At 39.6% G+C, this 22,099-nt stretch overlaps 1 protein-coding gene across 2 annotated transcripts in view; it reads right to left on the bottom strand.

Moving 5' to 3' along the window:
* kiaa1549la (KIAA1549-like a) overlaps nucleotides 1–22,099 on the bottom strand; it is a 78,713-nt gene that overhangs the window by 37,005 nt on the left and 19,609 nt on the right. Inside the window, exons 2-5 of one of the 2 annotated variants that reach the window (XM_063000813.1) lie at nucleotides 7,959–8,276; nucleotides 6,585–7,130; nucleotides 3,019–3,134; nucleotides 581–803 (exon numbers count right to left, since the gene is read on the bottom strand). In XM_063000813.1, the coding sequence (XP_062856883.1) occupies nucleotides 581–803; nucleotides 3,019–3,134; nucleotides 6,585–7,130; nucleotides 7,959–8,276 (1,203 nt within the window). Of the gene's footprint in view, nucleotides 1–580; nucleotides 804–3,018; nucleotides 3,135–6,584; nucleotides 7,134–7,958; nucleotides 8,277–22,099 lie in introns of both variants that reach the window. The other variant, XM_063000812.1, reaches the window with a different exon arrangement.

Here is a 22,099-nt window from a genome sequence, read left to right on the forward strand (position 1 = left end):
TCTCCTGTTTATAAATATGACCATACCAAATCTATGGCAAGCCAAACAGGAAATATATAGCAAACACTGATATACTGTATATATGAAATGAAAACTGATATATATGGAATGAAACTGATATATATGGAATGAAAACCGATATATATATGGAATGAAAACTGATATATATGGAATGGTTTTTATTCCATATATATCTGTTTCCTTCCAAATATATCAGTGTTTGCTATTTATTTCCTGTTTGGCTTGCCATACAAATCCTAAGAATTTTTAAATTCATTCATGTACATTTTTAATAATTCATCTCAAAATAGTATGTTGATAATATATCCTAGAATTATAAATATTGTGTTACATTAAATAAAAAAGCTAAATAAAAGCTTGGCCAATAGGGGTCTTAGACTTTTGAAGTACAATTCTCTTCATGGCCAGATAAGATCACACCTTATTTTGACCTAATTTCTCACATCTCATTAAACAGTTTTAAATAAACATCTTTTTACATTGTGTTTTTGATAACAGAACATAAACTTAAGCTCTGTGGTAAGACTATATTGATTCTGTACATGAAGGGCAGCCTTACCAGTTTTAAGCTGAAGATGAATGCCTGGGAATGGCACCCAGTGTGCTACAGGAACAGGGATGCCCAGCACATGAGGCGTGAACTGTCTGATGTGACTCAGGATCTTGTCAAAGCCATAAGAGGTCAGAGTCTCCACCACCACTGCTGCCATATACACCATCTTCTCGCTCATGACGTAATACCCCAGAGTGACGTTGGATTGTGTGCACACATCTCGCTCCAGCTAAAAGATACGCAGACATTTGTCGTCATGTACAGTCCTCGGTGGAAAGAATAGCTCAACCACATACTTAGTTTTAAATGCCAGACTGAGATGAGCAGGTAACATTAGCTAATTAAGAATATTTAATACCTAAATTCAGATTATTTAATGATAATGGTTATGATAATGTACCGGTGTGGTGTCATGCAACAGTTATACTGCTTGTGTTTGATCAGTGTAGCATATCTCGTTTTAGAGAATCAAAGATGCTTTGGAAGCTGCTCTTGGGTGTCAGACGGTTTGTGAGGCTGGATTGTTATATCATGCTATTGTTTTAGTTTGTTTGATATTTTTAGAGAATGAGAAAATGAAATACAGAGACACAGGCGTGCAGAAACAGACAGAGACACAGAGCAGGACAGAAATAAAGGAAGAGAGACACAGGGGGAACTGTAATCTAATAGAAAGATAAAATGAGAAATATTTCCCTCCTATTGCTCTAAATATAAATTCATAAGAGACATTCAGTGAACAATTTAAAAGCTAAATGAGACATTCACCATGACACTGATAAACTGTATATTGCACTCTAAAAGGACGCTGTGACAGTAAATGCAGCAGCTCAGCGTCTCTGCTTGATAAAAACGTAGAAATGATAAACAGGAAACTGTTTCAATTTACTGATACACCTAGTGCTGTTTTATCTGGCTGTGAACTCTCCTGCTGAACTGTTTAGTGACAGTAGGAGCTCAGCAGTTAAATTCCTGGACCAGTAATCAGAGGGTTGCACCACCAGTACCCCATGTTGCTTGAATTGTATTCAACTGTACACTGATTTAAATAAAATACTATAGAAGAAATCAGGAGAATTTCTGCTCTTATTTATATATTACTGCTTGCTCTCTACTGGTGCTGACACCCGCCCCGAATAAGGAGAGCGAACTGACACACGCCCCCTCCGACACGTGAGCAGTAGCTGACTGCATCTTTTCACCTGCACAAGGAGTTCATATGCGATCAGCCTTGTGCACGGAGAGCCACATCCTGATCAACGCATTATTCCTCTACTTGTGCAGACGCCATCAATCAGCCAGCAGAGGCTGTCGTGCTTCTGGTGCTATTGGTGCTAACTCTTGAGAAACATTGTCTACTTGAGAAAGGGATGACACCAAGGTGCAATATAGGACAATCCGCTTCGCAACATTCAGAAATAAAAGAACCTACTGGGAATGTCCTGGTACCAAAACTCCTATAGATGTTATGTGGAGTTTATGGCTCAGTAGGTCAGAACTGTTTTGACAGAATACCAGGCAGATAGTCATAATGTTTTGGCTTATCGGTGTACTTTACACTGATAAACATGATTGCCTTGTGATGACAGGCACTTGAAATAGTATTATCATTTTATTACACTACTAGGAAATTTACTTTAATTAAACACTGGTTGAAAAGGTCTTGTGTGCTATAATTATTGCAACTGCTAATAGCAAAAAGTCTAAAAAAATTTATAGCATGGCCATTTGTCTTAATGGCTGAGTTACAGATTCTCTAGCCAAAAGATGTTGTATATTTTGTTAAATAACTATGTTTTTTGGTGCCGAGCCTTTAATCTCATCAATTTACACCCATCAATCTTCACTGATTCCTGGATTTGGTTCGATTTCAATTTGCTAGTTTTTGATTGATTGTTTAACTGGATTAGTTTTACAGCACAAACAAAAAATCCTGCATTCATTTTCTGCAATGAATGGATTCCTACTGTGAGTGTCAGACATGTTTTATCACCGGTCCGGACGATGCAGATGATAAATGCAGGGAGAGTATGTGAGGACGCGAGTGTTTTATCAAGGCTTTACACAAGACGAGTTGTTCCTAGAAGCTTGCAAACTGTTTTACAGTTTCACGATGATACAAACACCTCCCACACTCCTGCCTACACACGGTCCACCACCCATTCCGCTGAGAAACTATCAGTCCCATGGTGCAAACTGGTAAGAATAATTCAAATTAGATTCAAATTAGACTCACTGTTTGACTAAAGCACTGCAGAGGAACAGCTTAGGATAATCGAATGTAAGCTTTTTCTCAAATTATGATGTTCTGTACAGTTTCCAGTGGCAACAAAAATCCTTCATGGACGTTCATTTAATTATTTATTTAATGTTCCTTTCCTCAGTTAAGTCAATGAGGCATGAACAAGTAAGCTGTGTGGAGTGTATAGGCTAAAATACTGTACCTGTATTCGAATTTTGGAGTCATTGAAGGCCCTCTGATGTGCCAGAGTTAACCCTTTAACCAAGTTCTGCTTCAGTCCATTCTCCAGATAATTCCTCTTCAGGTGGATGGACAGAACTGGAGAAGGAAGCAGCACACACACACACACACACACACACAAATGCAAAGATGAGAGGCTGCTGTTACACTGATTGTTGCAAGCATCACAGTTTACAAGTAAAAATGCAGCAGAAAGTGAAGCATTTTTTCTTATTCTTTTGGCTGCTCCCCTGTATAAGGGTCAGCACAGCAGATCTGGTCCACATACCAGATTTGCCACAGTTTTTACACAGAATGCCTTTCCTGATGCTGACCTCATATCTCCATCCGAGCTTGGGACCTGCACTGAGATCACACTGACAAGTGCACCTCCCAATGGCTAGGTCAGGTTAACCCCCCCACCCCCCAGACATTAGCCAATTATGTCCATGCAGATGCCTGATAACACCCGGCCGATAACACCCCTGACATTTAAACACTGCATTCCCAGAGTATGGGACTAGCGTACTTTACCATTGCACCACCCAAGCACCAACCTATTAACAGATTAGGATAGGAAGATAGGAAATTATTGAATGGTAGTATTTGTAAACGTGCTGGTTTATTAGCACATTAGAGAATCCAGCAAGAACATGAGGCTCATATGTTTTTGTATCTTTATTCAGCCCAAAACAGTAAATTTAGTGAAACATTAAAAAGTACTTCAGCATTTTTGACATTTCAGCTTCTCTGCAATTTAAAAGCAATTACTATTTTAGTTCATTTTTATGAACCACTATTTTGTGGTCAGGGTTACAGCAGGTCCGGTTCCACCTGCAGAAACACTGGATGCATGGCAGGACTACCCTGGACAGGTTGCCAATCCATCACAAGGCTTTAACAGACATAGCCAATGTCTTGGTACATGTCCGATAACACCAATGAGATTCAAACCCAGATCTCTGTGGTGATGAGCTGTGCCACAGTTACTATTTTCAAATGCTACTTCTTGTATATAATGAATAAAAAATGCCATATACTTATATAACATGTTATATAACAAATGCCCAAAGCAGGACTTCATACACAGCTGTAAAGCTCAAGGAAGCAAGAGCTCTACAGAGTGAGCCAAACAGTCCAGGCTCACTTTTCACTAGAACAGGGGGAAGAGGAGCCACAGAGTCAACTCTTCCCTATTATGAACCAATCTCGCCTATATCCCTACTGCTAACAGAATAAAGCGTTAAGTGGAACTGCGACCATGGCCAGTCCACCAAGTACTCAGTCCACACTGCTCGTGCACAGTCAAAGTCTCTCAGGGAGAAAAGTAACAGGAAGATGAAATGCAAAAGAAGAGAAGCCACTCAGGGCACACCGGCCGACTACCTTACCAACTGTATAGAATCAGTCACTCAGCACCACATTGGTGTCCGGGGTTTCCTTAAATAAACATAATTTCAGAAGTAGTGTATTAACATTTATAAGCGCTTGGTGAGATTAGAGTCTGTTTTAGACTGCGACAGGCCAGTTTATGCTTCATGAGGCATGAAACGGATGAAGGTAATCAACCCGTTACACTAGTTATTATTTTTGCTGATCATATCTGATGTGTAATTAACAGTAACCATCAGCTCAAGATTTAATATACCCCTGACCGCCACATGCACATTTTTTGTGGTCCTAATGTTGTGGCTCATCAAAGTACATGTATATAAAGCTAAAGAGTTTATTTTCTTTTTTTTTATATCAAATCTGATGCTTTTCACCTTTTGAAAACATGAATAAACAATACCAAAAGTTGTCACTTTTCTTTACATTTACATTTTCAGCATTTAGCAGACGCTCTCATCCAGAGCGACTTACAGAAGTGCTTCCAAAGTGAACATTTCATTTCTCAAGTTTAGGTAAACAACAGTCGAAGAACACAAATCTGCTAAAACCTGTTAGAACCAAAGTGTTGTTTTTTGTTTTTTTTTTGGAAATGGAAAAGGATGGAACAAGATGTTAGTAAATAAGTACATAGTAAATAAGTATCTTTAAAAGCATAAAAACAATACATTTAGTTCACATTACACACCAGTAGTGCTTCATTATGGTTTTATCAATTAAAAATGTAGCACAACATGCTCTGAGGTCGCAAAGAAAAAAGTCATTAAATAAACAAATTTTAACAGGCATTGAAACGCGAAATGAACATGTACTAAACGCCTCCTTCGAGCCGGTTTTATCTTACAATGCTGAAACCCAGACTGTCTGGTTAGCCTAGCTGCTGCTGTTTGAATGTTAATTCTGAATATTGTTAATAGTGGTGTCTAGAACACTGTGAAGCACAGACGGTCCAGATCATACAGAGCAGACAGGTCAACCTTTCTCATTAAGTATGTTTCGTTTTGTGTTTGAGTAAATGTTCAGAGTAAGATGCATTGTTTGTGTTGAATGGGTCATGTTAAAAATCATGGACAAAACGTGGGTCGCTTGAGAAATGTTTGAAAAACCCTGCTATATGTGTTTTATTGCAAAAATAATCACCACCTTAGCCTGAGAAGAGAAAACTTGGATCCTTTAGCTGTAAAAGTTGAGGGCATCAAAGCAAGATGGTCAAGCACATGTTAGTTTGTTTAACTTAATAGTTTATTTAATAGTTTTATTATAACAGTGTTTTAAATCAGAAGGGTGGACTCTTTATGATTTTCTGAAGTGTTGGCACTTCCTGCTGTGATTTATAAAATACAGTGGTACCCTGAAACTCAACGTCAATTGGTTCTGTGAGTGACGTTGAGTTTAAAAGACGTTGAGTTTCAAGGTATTTTTTTCCCATAAGGATGTATGGGGAAACCTGTTAATGTGTTCCATGGTCCCGTGGACTTGCATATATTTTAGGCTAATGTTAAATAATGGGGTTGTTTTTGACACTTATACACTGAAAATAACACATATAATATAAAAACATTGAAATAAAAAGCTAATTCTTACAACTGTAACACAAGTTTAAAAGTGAAACAGGGAGGCAAATCCAGATAAACACAGATACATGTACATGGTTATTTCACACAAATGCAGTTTCATCTCATATTCACACTTTGATGATGTTTTACCGCACCTCTCAAGCCGAGCGCTGAACAAAGCAACTGTTCATTGTTAATTTAAATTAAATAAATAAAAAAAATTTTAAACAAACTGAACACATTGAGTTTAAGGGAAACGTTGAGTTTAAGGGTACAAATTTCTCGCCTAAGGGCGTTGAGTTTCAAAGATTTTGAGTTTAGAGGGCATTGAGTTACAAGGTACCACTGTATATTGCTTAAGAATGTGTTCCTATGTAGCTTTCCTTTAGGTAAAGTGCTACCAACACCACTTATGCCAGTACATGATTAAAGAAAGAGAATGGCAGTGATGTTGGGTGCAAGGCAGAAATAAACCCTGGATGGGGCAAGGATAAAATACACCTGAAAACAAAACAACTAAGTCACTTTTATCAGTTACAAAACTGCACAGAAAATTTAAGCTTTTCAGTTAGCCTTAAAACAGAAGAAAAACGGTGATACTTACCAGTTCTGACCCACAGCTTCTCTGTAATGTTGCAGAATGAAGTTGGACTCTCAGTGGTGGTACTCGGCTCAGTGGTGGTGGATTTTGTTGTAGCTATGGTGGAGCTTTGAGTGGTTGTAGTTGCTAATGTAGTGGTTGTAGGTGGTACGGTTGTTGTTGTAGTGGTCGTTGTTGTTGTTGTAGTAGTTGTAGTCGTCGTCGTCGTGGGAGGCTTGGTTGCAATCGTTGTGGTTTCTGTGGTAGTTGTGGTTGGGGCTGGTGTAGTAGTAACCTCTGTGGTCTCGGGACTGGTACTGGGAAGCGTCACAGTTCTGCCAGTCACATTTAGGGGCGTGGACGGGGTGATTGTCACTGTGGTGAGCTGGAGGCTGTCGCTGGTTACAGTGTCTGGGATGGTGTGATTGTTTGAGGATTTTGAAGACGTACTATTGGACACTAGAGTGGAGTCAGAGACTGGGTGGGTTCCATTAGTAGGTTCTGTCTTCTCCACTGTTAGGATGGAGGTACCAGGTGCTGTAGGGAGGTCTGGGTTCAGAGGGAGAGCATCTTCTGAAAGAAACGTTTATATGGATTAGAGGTGAATTTTAGACTAAGCAGATTTTAGCCTCAATCAAGAATTGGTAACACCTAACTAATTCACCCCAATATTTTTTATGTACTATTGTGCCCACAAGTATGTGGACACCCCGTATTTAATTTAGGAGATCCAATCATATTAACCATATGCTTTATTTTGGTCTGAATTGTACTGTATCCAGTTCACATGGAATCACTGGGCACAAGACAGGTACTCCCTGGACAGGGTGCCAATCCATTTTAGAGGCTTTAGCCATCCCCAATTCAACCCCCCCAGGATTAGCTTATCATGTAAAAATCTGTAAAAATACCCAGCTGGCCGTTATCACCGGATTCAAGTTCCGGGTTCGAATCTTAGAATCTCAGTGCTATAATAATAGAGCGTATAAAAACAATTATGTAAAATAATCTATATGATTTTAACTTTGTGGCAACAGTTTGGGGAAGTCTGTTTTATCAGGACTGTGCCCTGTGCACAAGGTGTGGTTAAGAAAAAATGATTTGACAAGTTGTGACAAGGTGTGAAGAAAGAAAATGAAAAATGAAGGAAAAAATGATGGGATTATAACAATAACAGTATTCACCGTACATAACTGCACAAATCACTGAGGAAGAGGGATTTGGTGATGACCACAATGGTGATGATGATGATGATGATGATGATAATGATGATAAAAATGAGGACAGATGAAAACATCAAGTGAGCAGAACTTCTGCAAAAAAACCATTTAAATTACTCCCAGACTCAACAGCATTAGTGAAGTTCACACATTCTTACATACACATGGGTTTGAGTACCTGAACCTGTGCTTATGGCACTCTTGGTTGGAGGTTGTGGTCGAACCTCCGGCTCCTCTTGGGTTTTGTGATTAGACAGATTGTAAATGTTTGAGTGTGACGAGGCTGGGTATTGCACCAGTGATTCTGAGTTGGTCCTTAGCGTCAGCACTGAGGAGAATACAGCCTGCTCTCTGGTTTCCTGCACCGGCCCTGCTGATGCCGAGCTCGACCGCGAAAGAGGACCTCCATCCTCATCTGTAGGTAAAAAGATCTTCGAAGCCCCAGTGGGAACTGGTGACACAGCAGAACGACCCAATGTCTCGACCTTGTCCTCATCTGAAAAAACAAAACATTATGGAGTCAATTTAGGGTTGATGACACTCCTGAATTTGCTAGGGATAAGAGTAGGCTCTTAAACACTGTGTTTATTCACAGATCTTAAGACCCACAGCACAAGCATTAGGTACCATGTGTGTTTATTATGACTTCCAAACCTACTGGACTGCTTACACACCAAGGTTTCTGTCACTGTACTGCAGCATGATGTACGTATGTCCACTCTGCTGTGTTGACACATGAGGACACAAATGAGTACTATTAAATGAAATAATAGGATGGTTTAGCATAAGATTCCCATGTATTTGTGCAACTCTACTGAGACTGGAGTGTTTGGACTGTGTACATTTTCACATTCTACACACAGCACAGGAGGACACAAAGACAAATCTGTTCATTTCTATGGTTAATTATTGATATTCTAATACAGTAGCTACTTTAGTAAAATACATTCGTTTATATTCATATTTCAAACCAATTTATTTTTTATGCCAACAAAGGCAAAATGATGTTTTTGACTATTTTATTAAATGCAATACTGACTGATATTTTGTTAATTACTACGTTTGGCTGGATGTAAAATGGAACTTTTTCCTGTTTTTTACATGAGCAGATGCTGAATTCAGTTTTGGCAGAGCAAAGTAATTTAACACTGTGACTTCAACAGTATCACTTTCCAGTAGAAAAAAAATTAATACATGTATGTGTGGTTGGACTGATGTGTTTTAATACATTTATATTTCCTACCGTAATCAGAATCAGAATCAGATTCATTGGCCAAGTATGTGGATACACACAAGAAATTTGGTTCCGGCTGATGATATCTCTCTAGTATAAATACAGTATACAAGCAATGTGTACATTAAACATTAAACACAAAAATATACAAGCAATAAGACTATATACAGGCAATATATAGAAAATGTATGGACGTGTGAATGTATGTATGTACAGTATTCAGTGACCAATAAGCAGAAGTGCAAAAATAACAGTAAAGTGCACAGCATGTAGGATGAGTTCTACAATATTTAGTCAATTGGCAGCAGGTGAATATTGTCACACTCAAGTCTGTATTGTCAGTCATTTATTTAGTAATTAGTAATAAATGAGTGTAAAAATAATGTTGTGGATAAGTGTAACAAAATGTAAATATAAAATGACATGTAGAAATTATTTTATCACCTGATTTAATCAGGACTTCTACAAAGACTGAAGTTATATTATATTCTTCAATTTATAGCTTATAGTGTAGTAGAATATACTGTACTTTGCTAGTCACGATTTAGCAAAGAAGAAAATCGACAAAGAAAAACAGAAAATCATGTGAACGTCATGTTTTAGGTCAGTGACGCTATGCTAGCTTTGCAGTCGTAATACAAAAAGCAGCAATGTGGTACAAATGTGTCACCTCATTCACAATATCACACAATAGACTTAATGTCACATTAAACCTTTTAAATCTCCATCATTCATATTCAGAAAGAGAAACAGAGAGGTAATAATTTAGTCGCCTCTACATCTCAGCCCTCCAGCTACAGAAGTTGTGATTAATATTGGCCAGTCAGTGCAGCCCATGATTCTGTCAATGTTATGCTCCCCAAGATAGGAATCAAATAAAGAGCACTGAAGGACTATTAATCATCACATTAATCATCTGTGAATGACTACCTAATTCTGAGGTGACAAAGCTACCAAATGATGTGATTTTTTTCTTCCCTGAAGTCAAGAGACATAAATAATTAATACACCTCACTGCTGGGAGCCGTTAATAGAGTATTACAGAGAGCCATGAGGACTGCACACCCACGCTCAGCTGAACAGACAAGCATCTGCAATATGACCCAAATAGGCTGGGTGATATGATGGTAAATACAATAGAGATCACCAGACAGTGGCAGATTCCTACAGAGCTCATACACGAACAATGGAGCACGCTGTGCTTTTTCTATTCCTCTGCTGCTTGTGCCAGCATCTCAACTTGATTCTAGGAGTTGCTGATGCAGCGCCAAGAAATGTGACTATGTGAAAAGTTAAAATACCCAACTGTGTTGGTAGAGCGCCACAAGAGGCTGCTGGAACTGGAATCTTGTAAACTTGAGATATTAAGAGAAGAATTATGTTTTATTTATGAAATAACAGGTAATCAGAAAGGGGGCATTTACTTTTACACAGCACTATATGGATTAACATCAATGGACATTTCGTTGTTGATGGTCAGTTACACTGATTTTATTTAACTGTGTTTATGCTGTAACAGGATTTGTTAAGCTCTGCTTTGCGCTATAACATCGTTTTTGCTTACATTTAAAGTGTAACATGTTTTGAAGCTCTTTTAATAAAACTTTAGCTGTTTTCTGCTCTATTTAAAAATCTCAGTGAAAGGTCAGGTTTACAGCCTGTCTGCTGACCTGCTCAGACAGTTCAAGCATATGGGCTTTCATGAAAAAGGAACAGTGAGAGAAAAAAGCAAGGGTCAGAACAAATATCAAATAAGTACCTTCTCGAAACTGACCTGCACTGAGCCGTTTTAGTATGCTGACCACAACACGGAGTAGATTTATAAGCCCCTTAATGGCTTCTGGTGAAGTCATGGGTTTTAAATGAGCCACTGAGTCAAGCCAATCAACCACTACTGCTAGGCAGAGCAGCTGATTCGATTGGCTGAGCTGTTTTCCTACATCTTGGTACACCCAGAACTTCAGCCTGAGCTCTGGCTCGTCAATCACGTACATACAGTGGATATCAAAGGTCTACACACTGCTGTTAAAATGCCAGGTTTTTGTGATGTGAAAAATAAGATAATAGAATTATTTCAGAATTATTTTCATATTTAATGTTACCTAGAATCTGTGCAATTTAATTTAAAAACAAGCTGCAATTATTTAGAGGGATAAAATAAAATACAATAAAATAATGTTTTGCATAAGTGTGAACACCCTCTTATAATTGGATATGCAGCTTTTGTCAGCATTAAGCAATCACATTCAAACTCATGTTAAATAGTAGTTCGTGACACCTGCTATCATACACTGATCAGCCATAACATTAAAACCACCTCCTTGTTTCTACACTTACTGTCCATTTTATCAGCTCCACTTACCATATAGAAGCACTTTGTAGTTCTACAATTACTGACTGTAGTCCATCTGTTTCTCTACATACCTTTTTGGCCTGCTTTCACCCTGTTCTTCAATGGTCAGGACCCCCACAGGACCACCACAGAGCATGTATTATTTAGGTGGTGGATGATTCTCAGCACTGCAGTGACACTGACATGGTGATGGTGTGTTAGTGTGTGTCGTGCTGGTATGAGTGGATCAGACACAGCGACACTGCTGGAGTTTTGAAATACTGTGTTCACTCACTGTCCACTCTATTAGACACTCCTACCTAGTTGGTCCACCTTGTAGATGTCAAGCCAGAGACGATCACTCTGATCACACTGTTTGAGTTGGTCATCTTCTAGACCTTCATCAGTGGTCACAAAACGCTGCCCACAGGGCAATGTTGGCTGGATATATTTTTGGTTGGTGGACTATTCTTAGTCCAGCAGTGACAGTGAGGTGTTTAAAAACTTCATCAGCATTGCTGTGTCTTATCCACTCATACCAACACAACACACACTAACACACCACCACCACCACCACCATGTCAGTGTCACTGCAGTGCTGAGAATGATCCACCACCCAAATAAGATTTGAAGCGCTTCTGCAAGGAAGAGGGCAAAGATTGCAGAGTCAAGATGTGCTCTGCTGATAGACTCCTACTCAAAAAGACTGAATGTTGTGATATTATGGTGGTATCTACTGTACAATAGAGATCACCAGAGAAATTACAGTTGCTATGAGAGAAACATTTGTGCTCTGTTGGTGTAACTAAAGATCTGTCAGCTGGTGGAGCCTGGAGCTTGAGCAATATTCGGACAGGTGGTGATGAGGGATGATGAGTGCTGGCCAAAACCAGTAAAGCCAACAGTAGGCTATGTATGAGAGGACAGGCATGGTAATAAACCATTCCAACAGGATCTTGCACCTATGGGTCTATTCTTAGGGCTCCATCTGCTTTATTTCTATCACAAACCATACAGCTTTCAAGATCAACCTTTCAAATACTACATCATGTAACATACACAACAAGGTACATGTTACGTGTCCTAATCGTGGGAACTGTGTTTCTGTTATTTGTACTAATAAAAGAAGCTTTTTAGTTCTGTTTGAACTTGATAGTCAATGTTTTCAATGCTAGCATAACTAAACTTTTACTACACAGTGGGTACAGCAATAAAAAAAAAGTTGTTGTTTTAGTACATTAAACAAGGTTAAAATTTGCATCTGTCACACAAATTGCCAAGTAATTCAAAATCTTTGGGGGCACAGTTTCAAAAATAATAGTAGCATACAGTATGTCAAACATAAACACACATCAACAAAGAACAGTGGATGCAAGTGTAGGCACACAGTAGGAATTTGAATTTATGACAACTTATGTTCTTGCGACCAAATACAATCCAAGTAGTTGGGAGTTAAGTGCTTTGCTCAGGACCCCAAAAATGGCAATGTGGCAGTGGTGCTGCCTGTACCATTGACCTTCCAGTACCTTGACTTTTAAACCACCACAGTACTGACAGGCACAGGCACCACATTAGATAACGGTTGTATAACTCTCTGAGTACAGTACTCACCAGTAAACTGAATGATCACCTCTACGACCTCTTTTTATTTCCAATCTGAATCAATCATGATCCAGTGTTCTTTTTTCACTTTTCACCTCAGATGTTTATCTTAATCAAATTTTTATGTACTATTTAAAAACACACTAAAAAGTAAAGTAGTAAAATTTAAAAATTCAAACTAGTGAAATTTGTCCACTGTCCACTCTATTAGACACTCCTACCTAGTCGGTCCACCTTGTAGATGTAAAGTAAGAGGCGATCGCTCATCTACTGCTGCTGTTTGAGTTGGTCATCTTCTAGACCTTCATCAGTGGTCACAGGACGCTGCCCATGGGGCGCTGCTGGCTGGACATTTTTGGTTGGTGGACTATTCTCAGTCCAGCAGTGACAGTGAGGTGTTTAAGAACTCCAGCAGCGCTGCTGTGTCTGATCCACTCATACCAGCACAACACACACTAACACACCACCACCATGTCATTGTTACTGCAGTGCTGAGAATGATTCACCACCCAAATAATACCTGCTCTGTGATGGTCCTTAAAAAGTCGTGACCATTTAAGAACAGGGTGAAAGGAGGCTAACAAAGCATGCAGAGAAACAGATGGACTACAGTCAGTAATTGTAGAACTACAAAGTGCTCCTATATGGTAAGTGGAGCTGATAAAATGGACAGTGAGTGTAGAAACAAGGAGGTGGTTTTAATGTTATGGCTGATCGGTGTATTAAGTTCTTGTATATGAAGTAGCATATACTGTAAGTAGTATGCTATAACAAATGTAGAGTTTCTATAAAGTTTCCACGTTTCCACTTTCTATTTAGTCAAAAAAAATTAAAGACATGTAAACCAGCTTTTCTGGGTCGTAAGTCACATGACATTTGCAATTTAGGCTCAATGCTTAAAAATGTGAATTATACAGCAAATGGAGCCTATTAAGCTGAAAATGCCAGCTAAAACCAGTACTTCTTACTAAACATGAAATAGGTTAATAGCTTAAGTGTTCATTTTAAATACCAATCATACTGTGACTGATTATATACATTAAGGTTCCAAAGGGTGTTCATGTCTATACTGAGAACACAGATGTACTTCTTTAAAACAAACTGAGCTCAGAACCTTCAGTCACACTGACACACACACAGAGCACAAACTGCCTCTGAGTGTTTTTAGATAACAGGATGGATAAATCATGTAGGGAATGAGAGGCTTGGTCCCAGTGGGTTGTAGTGGTGACATTGCTGGTACCAGACTGGAGAGCTAAGCTATTATAAAGCTTTGGCCTGAAGCTTTGATCACTGTCTGCCCTCACACTATTCACTGAATCATAGAAACATATTTAGATGTTTTTGCGAATAAGAAATCTGATGACAATTCCTGCTATATACCTGGTATATTGCTTCATTCATGTCAATGACACATCATGACGTAGTGTCCCAGTCACATTTTCAGAAAAGCAGCACTATGTCATGATGCTTCCACCACTATACTTTACTTCTGCTTCTTGGAATCATACAGGTCTCAATCAGGTAGTACTACAACTTATTTGGAGTGACTTCTGGCTTATTTCTTGCCATCTTTATCATTAGTCTGAAAACACATTGAAAGATTTGTGTGTCTCATCTGTATGAGCTGGCTTTGTTTATCCATAAACTTACATGCAAATTATGAAACCAACTGAATTAACAGTTTTGTAGGGTGCTTGCTATGACAAAATTTTATCATTTCATTGTTGTTTTTCTATATTTTTGTCCTGATAACTTTAGAAAGCTGTTTGGTAAAAGTGGCACCATCTTTTATAATAAAACTAAGTGCCCTTGCACAAGAATGTTTAATGTATATTTGTGGCATTCATATACAGAACCTATTTTTTCTGTATCCTTTACAGTTTTTGTATATTGATTGAGTGTTTCCCTCGTTGTTTATGCTTATACATATTAGTAATAATAAAGTCAAAAAGGCATTGTGTGTCAGCTGTGCTATCAGCCGGCTAGGCGCCTACACAGACATATGATCGGCTGTTTGGGAGAGACAATGGCTGAAACAGGGTTCCTCATTGCAGGACAATTACGACTTCTGCTGACTGGACGAGGCACCTGCACAGGGGCGGCTGATCATGGATTGCACTGTGTGGCTCTCCGCACATGATACTGCAGTCTGTGTGACCCCACCCCTAGCAGGTGAAAAGAAGTGGCTGTGCGCTTTTTGGAGGAGAAGCATGACAGCATCGGTCCCCCTCGATTGGCAACGATGAGAGAAAGATAAGCTACAATTGGCCACAACTACGTAGATTAGATGAAAAAGGAGAAAATGCTCAATAATTAATTGATAAAAATACACTGTGTGTACATTTCAAGTTAAAATATGCACGTACAGTTAAACGGATCTATTTGTCCACAAAAAGGTTTATTCTTGGACACACAGTCATGTTATAATTACTCAAACGCAATGTGATAAGGATGACGCAACAACATTTGAAGTGCCACAATGTGTCAGGATGTGAATAATACCCATGTGTGGTGAAACAAAGCTTTGAAATATTCATCAGGCAGCAAAAAAGAGCCTGACAAACAAGCCTGCATGCAACACTCATGCAGCCTCTCGACCGCATCTAGAAAAGCATCCCGGATTGGATAGGCACAGTCATGTGACATCCTAGTAGGGCTCTCGATAGGTCATGTAGCACCAGCTGAGTCTGCTGCAGAGATCAGCATGAGTGTGACAGACTACAAGTCATCATCACTAAGTCAGAAACGCTTAAGGGAAACAAAGCAGGCATACACACACTGTATAAAACACACTGTATAAAACACACTGCAGTGAGGCTGATAGAGAGGGCAGCAGCTCATAATCAGCATATGGTGGATGTCATGCTTCAGTACATGTGGGCTTCACTGTATAATTAGATCCACATTACGATTTATTGTCCTATCTGGCTGTGACACCTGAGCTGACTCCAATGTGCTTACACAGCAGAACACTGCGACAATTCATGCTCCCGCTTCCCCTTAATGCACCTGTATCCCTTTATGCTGCAGTATTCAATCTAAATCCCATCATGCCTTTTAACTCAGTACAGCAGGGCTTTAATCCCTGAAATAAGTGTAATAATTAATAAACAAAAACGAACATAAAATAAACAAACCATTCTCCGGGAGCAAAAAAAAACATTAAGCCATGTCCGTTGACAATGGTAGCTGAGTGGTCTGGTAATCAGAAGGCTACTGGTTCAAGTCTCACTCTCAATAACTAGAACTGTATTCAGTAACAGTGTCTAAGTGTCTAAATGCTGTACATGTACAAACCCCAAATCAGAAAAAGTTGGGGCAGCATGGAAATGTAACTAAAAAATATAGCAGCACGCAGCGATTTCCGGGGTCCAGGCACATATTAGCCCAATAAGGCCATGTACTGAGTATGGGACAATTCCTAAAAGAGGATAAAAACAGAAGCACTGTGCCAAAAACAAACAATTTGAGGGTTCTTCAAAAAGTTTTCACACTTTTTTAAACTTAACATTTACATTTTCAGTATTTAGCAGACACTTTTATCCAAAGCGACTTACAGTACTGTGACAATATATTATCTAAGTAATTGAGGGCCTTGCTCAAGGGCCCAACAGTGACAACCTGGCAGTGGTGGGGCTTGAACCAGCAAACTTTAGATTACTAGTCCAGTACCTTAACCGCTAGGCCACAACTGTCCTCACTTTTCACATCACTTTTCACATCACTTTTCACATCACTTTTCACATCACTTTTGTGATGCCATCAGCAAAAATGTTTTTGGTTGAGCGTGTAGCCACTGATGCAGCGCTGCTTTCACATCATCATCATATGAAAATCTTTTTCCTCCTTCTTTGAGCGTCCAAACAGGTGGAAATCAGATGGCGCTAAATCTGGACTATAAGCGCCTCTCAGTCTCTTAGACACGACCAATTACAACTACTCCCACCCTTACAGGTTTCCAACCAAAATATAAAAGTGCAGAAACTTTTTGAAGATCCCTCGTAATTATTTTGTTTTTATACAACAGTTAGTTCCGACCTTACAATCTGGTTGGTTGAGAAGCGCCTTTTCACACCACAACTGTATTACTCCGCTGATGCGTTGCCAGTAACGACAAGCTTAATGCACACAAACGCGCACGCAGGCGACACAGACTTTTTTCCCGATCACGTTTTAAATCCGTTATCTGATATACAATCTAGTGCACTGTGTAGGGAACATAAATCAATTGTCTAATATATTGTCTACTGCACTATGTAGTGAACATAAATGCGTTATCTGATATACAATTTAGTGCACTGTGTAGGGAACATAACCAATTGTCTAATTCACTATCTAGTGCACTATGTAGGAAACATAAATCAATTGTCTAATATATTGTCTAGTGCACTATGTAGTGAACATGAATGCGTTGTCTGATATACAATCTAGTGCACTGAGTAGGGAATATAACCAATTGTCTAATTCACTATCTAGTGCACTATGTAGGGAACATAAATCCGTGATCTGATCTAGTGCACTATGTAGGGAACATTAATGTGTTTGTAACGCGAACAGTTAGCTTAATAGCCCAGTTAGCAGCTCCTAAAAGTTCTGTTCTCACCCATATCCTTTGGTGTGTGCGAGAGGTTTTTTATTTCTTTTTTTTTCCCTTCGGAGGTTCTTGCCTTCTTCTTGTTCTTCTTTCCCCCCTGAAATGAGTTTTTGCAACTTGGGATGTCTGCTTTGTAGTGTTAAACGATATGCCTTTTTTAGCCTACTGTGGTAAGGCAAGATAAGGAATTTTTACCGTTGCATAGCAGCAACTCATTCGTTGTGGAACTATTTTTTGGCGGAAGGTATTGTCAATATTAAAGCATATTCAATATGAAATTCAGGGCTTCTTTGATTTATTTTCTTTCTTTATTTTGTAAAAACTGTTGTATAAAAGCAATAGAACACTTGAGGTCGTGTGTTATCGCGAATAACATCACGGCTGTAATGATCTACGGTACTCGCCTTCGGCTCGTGCCTGCAACCAAATCACAGCCGTGATGTTATTCGCGATAACACACTCCCTCTCGTGTTCTATTGCTTAACTATGCCATACGTGGTAGGAGATACGGACCTTAAAGTCTGACAGTAAGCTATTGCGCCACCATCAGGTAAATCAGGCTGAGCTCGAGTCCCTGAGTAGTCAGAGGGGCCTATTACCTGTTGACCAAGACTGCGTCTGAAATCGCATACTGTCATACTGAACAGTATGCAAAAGCAGTACGTGAGAGCAGGTAGTGTGTCCAGTACGTAGTATAAATTTAACAGTACGCGAAAAGTATCCGGATGACCTTTTTTAAGTATGAAAACAATGCACACTTGCGGTCTGATAATCTATCCCATAATTCAACTGGACCTGCAAAGGCGTTCGTAGCGAAGAAGAAAGATGGCGGAAAGTGGAGTAAGACAAACATTAAAAATGTTATAATTTAGTACAACCCCGAATAACGTTATGAGTGGTTTTGTGGAAAACGACAAAATTAATTTTGTCTGAATTAAAAAATGTTATAACAGGCTTGTTATAGCGGTCCCAGTACCACAGGGGTCGGTACTGGGACCGCTATTATTTACACTCTATATGCTTCCACTAGGTGAAATTATTCATAAACATGGCATAAACTTTCACTGCTATGCAGATGACACACAGCTGTATATATCAGCCAAACCAAATGATACTGACACAATCAGTAAGATAGAAGATTGTGTAAACGACAAAAAACTGGATGTCGTGTAATTTTCTTTTACTTAATTCAGATAAAACTGAGGTTTTACTTGTTGGCTCTAAAGCTGCAAGAGACAAGTTGTCTAACCTGGTGCTAAACTTAAACACGTTCTCTGTTACTCCCAGCCCAGATGTAAAAAACGTAGGTGTCACAATAGATTCAGATCTCTCATTTGATACACACGTTAATAATATTACTAGAGTTGCTTTCTATCATTTGTGTAACATTTCTAAAATAAGAAATATACTATCTGTTAATGACGCCGAAAAACTGATCCATGCGTTTATAACTTCTCGGTTAGATTATTGTAATGCTCTTCTAACTGGATGCTCTGGTAGATCCTTAAACAAACTCCAGTTAGTTCAAAATGCAGCAGCTCAAGTGCTAACTAGAACTAAAAAATTTGACCATATTACTCCTGTTCTATCATCTCTACACTGGCTGCCAGTTAAATTTCGCATTGATTACAAAATACTTTTACTAACTTATAAAGCGCTACATGGTCTGGCTCCACAGTATCTGAGTGAGTTTATTAATTACTACAACCCAGCACGTCCACTTCGTTCACAAGATGCAGGGTTACTTATAGTTCCTAGAATTAAAAAGATCACGGCTGGTGGAAGAGCATTTTCTTACAAAGCTCCACAACTTTGGAATAATCTTCCTGCCTCTGTTCGGGATTCGGACACAGTCTCAATGTTTAAGTCTAGACTGAAAACATATTTATTTTCTCAGGCTTTTGATTAGTATAGACAAAGGCGCAGAGCTTGGGGGTTCTTGGTCATAGAAACTTGTGGTGATCAGGGATGTTGGGTTGCTGTCGTTCTGCCTCTCTTGTCCAATCACTCAGGTTTGATGACGGTGGGGAGATGGGTGCTGATGTCCTGTGAAAGCCTTCATGACCTTGTTACCTGCTTGCTCTCCCTTTTAGTTATGCTGTAATAATTAGGGCTGCCGGAGTCTAAAACTCTCTGTAAAACTGTTTGTCAACTAGCATTGTACATTATTAACTACATTCTCTGTTGTTTTACTACGAGGGCATTCTGATGGAAACCTGTTTACCCGCCGAGGTTAAGGATTAAAGTCAAGACTGCCGGGACAACGATGCTGCTCCTGTCAGATGTGACAGGTCTGGAGTAATTGCAACGACAAGAAATCACTACAGACTTTATTGAAGACTAGAGCGGATAACAACTCTATTATTATTTAATTGTTTATTTATCTATTTATTACCAGTTATGACTTTTAGATCATTTAATTCTGTGTTTGTATGATTTGTGTAAATCGTGTATTTATTTAAAGTATCCTCCAGGCCACCCAAGAAGGATGGGTCCTGCTGAGTCTGGTTCCTCTCAAGGTTTCTTCCTGTAATTTTCAGGGAGTTTGTCCTTGCCACAGTCGCCCTCGGCTTGCTCAACAGGGGTTTTTGTATCTGTTGGTCCTGGATTTTGTAAAGTTGCTTTGAGACAATGTATATTGTAAAAAGCGCTATATAAATAAAGTTGACTTGACTTGACTTATTACATTTAGCCCCAAAGGTTAAGTAAAGCTTTCCAAGATAAAAAAAAAAGACACTAGCACGTCCAGCTGCAGTAATGTTCAACTGAAACATTTGAAATCCCAGCAGCAAGGCAGATGATCACTGATGGCTCACACTTCCATCCATTTTCTTTCTTTTCATTTCTTATTCTCTCTTTTCTATCCCTTGAGCCAAGCTGACCCCCCAGGAAGCAGTTGCACCTCTTTAAAACACTGGAATTGGCTACAAATTACAACCTTCAGTATTACAGGGTCCATAAGGTCCAACGTCACACCATTGATGTGCAATGACATCATTCTTTTCTGGTGACCAGAAATGTCAATCCCATTCCTTTTTTCATCACTCCATTGTTCTCTGGAGGTATAAACCGTGACACTACCAGCAGTGAAAGGCTGACCGGGGCAACATCCAGAAATGGTCCATAATTTAATCCATTTTCCCTGGTTATTCAATAAAGACCATTTAGTGTGTGACACACGGCACATGTGTTCAGTGACAGAAAGCTGAAATATTTATTCTACCAGGAAAATGAGGAAGAGGAAGAAATATAGAGCAGTCGAGTGATGTGAAGAACTGACACGGATATAAACACAAGCAAAGCCAACCAGCTAATTTCATTACATAACTGGTTTCACAGACTGAGGCTCCACAGTGAGACGATGCCTACATGCCTAATTGTGCAGAATTTACTTGGACGGCTCTGAAACAGAAAGCTGTGACTACAATCTAAACGCTGCTTAAAATAATCACAAAAGTTTATTCAGAGTGTCAGGAAAAATCTACAAAAATGAGGACACACAAACATGTGTTAGCAGTGCCATCACACTTTGTCAAGCTTTATAATATCAAACAACCAAACATATTAGTAGATAACAATAGTAGATAATGGGGGGGGGTGCTCAGGTGGCACAGCGTAAAAGCACACGCTGGCACATAGAGCTGGGATCTTGAATACATCGTATCGAGTCTCAGCTCTGCCTGCCGGCTGGGCTGAGCAGACACATGAACAACGATTGGCCTGTTGTTCATATAGGGGCGGGGCATTAAGCCAGATAGAGACTCTCTCATAACTGTTGCAACTATGACCTCTGCTGGCTGATTGATGGCGCCTGCACAGTGGCGGGGAAAAGAGTGTGGATCAGGGTGTGTCTCTCCGTACACAGAGTTGATCCGCAGTTGATCTTGTCTAGTGTGGGTGACAAGATGCATACGGCTGCTGCCCACGAGTCGGAGGGGGTGTGGGTTAGCTTCGTTTTCCTCAAATCAGAGCCGGGGCTGGCATTAGTGGAGAGGAAGCATGACGCAATCGGGCAATTGGACATGCTAAAAAAAGGAGAAAAAGGGAAGAAAATGCTGGAGTCTATCCCAGCTTTTCAATGGGTGCAAGGCACACAGTAACACCCTGGACGGGGCGCCAGTCCATCGCAGGGCAGACACACATACACACACGTATTCACCTATAGGGCAATTCAGTGTCTCCAATTAACCTGCCTGCATGTTTTTGGACTGTGGGAGGAAACCCACGCTGACACGGGGAGAACATGCAAACTCCACACAGAAAGGACCCGTACAGCCCCACCTGAGGATCAAACCCAGGACCTTCTCGCTGTGAGGCAACAGTGCTACCCACTTAGCCACCGTGCCGCCCTATTAAAAGAACAAGGAAAATAAAAGATATAAAAAGTATTTAAACTCTTTGTGATTGTAGGTCTAGCTTTAAGCACATTACCATGCCAAGAATCAACAGCCCAACTCTTTGTAAGGTCTGTTGTTATCTAACACTGGGTACAAGAATTACCTTAAACAGAGTTCCAATCCATTGTAGGGCTTTGGCCATCCAACCTCCGATACA

This window comes from Trichomycterus rosablanca, chromosome 8, assembly GCF_030014385.1.
Source record: "Trichomycterus rosablanca isolate fTriRos1 chromosome 8, fTriRos1.hap1, whole genome shotgun sequence".
Lineage (NCBI taxonomy): Eukaryota > Metazoa > Chordata > Actinopteri > Siluriformes > Trichomycteridae > Trichomycterus > Trichomycterus rosablanca.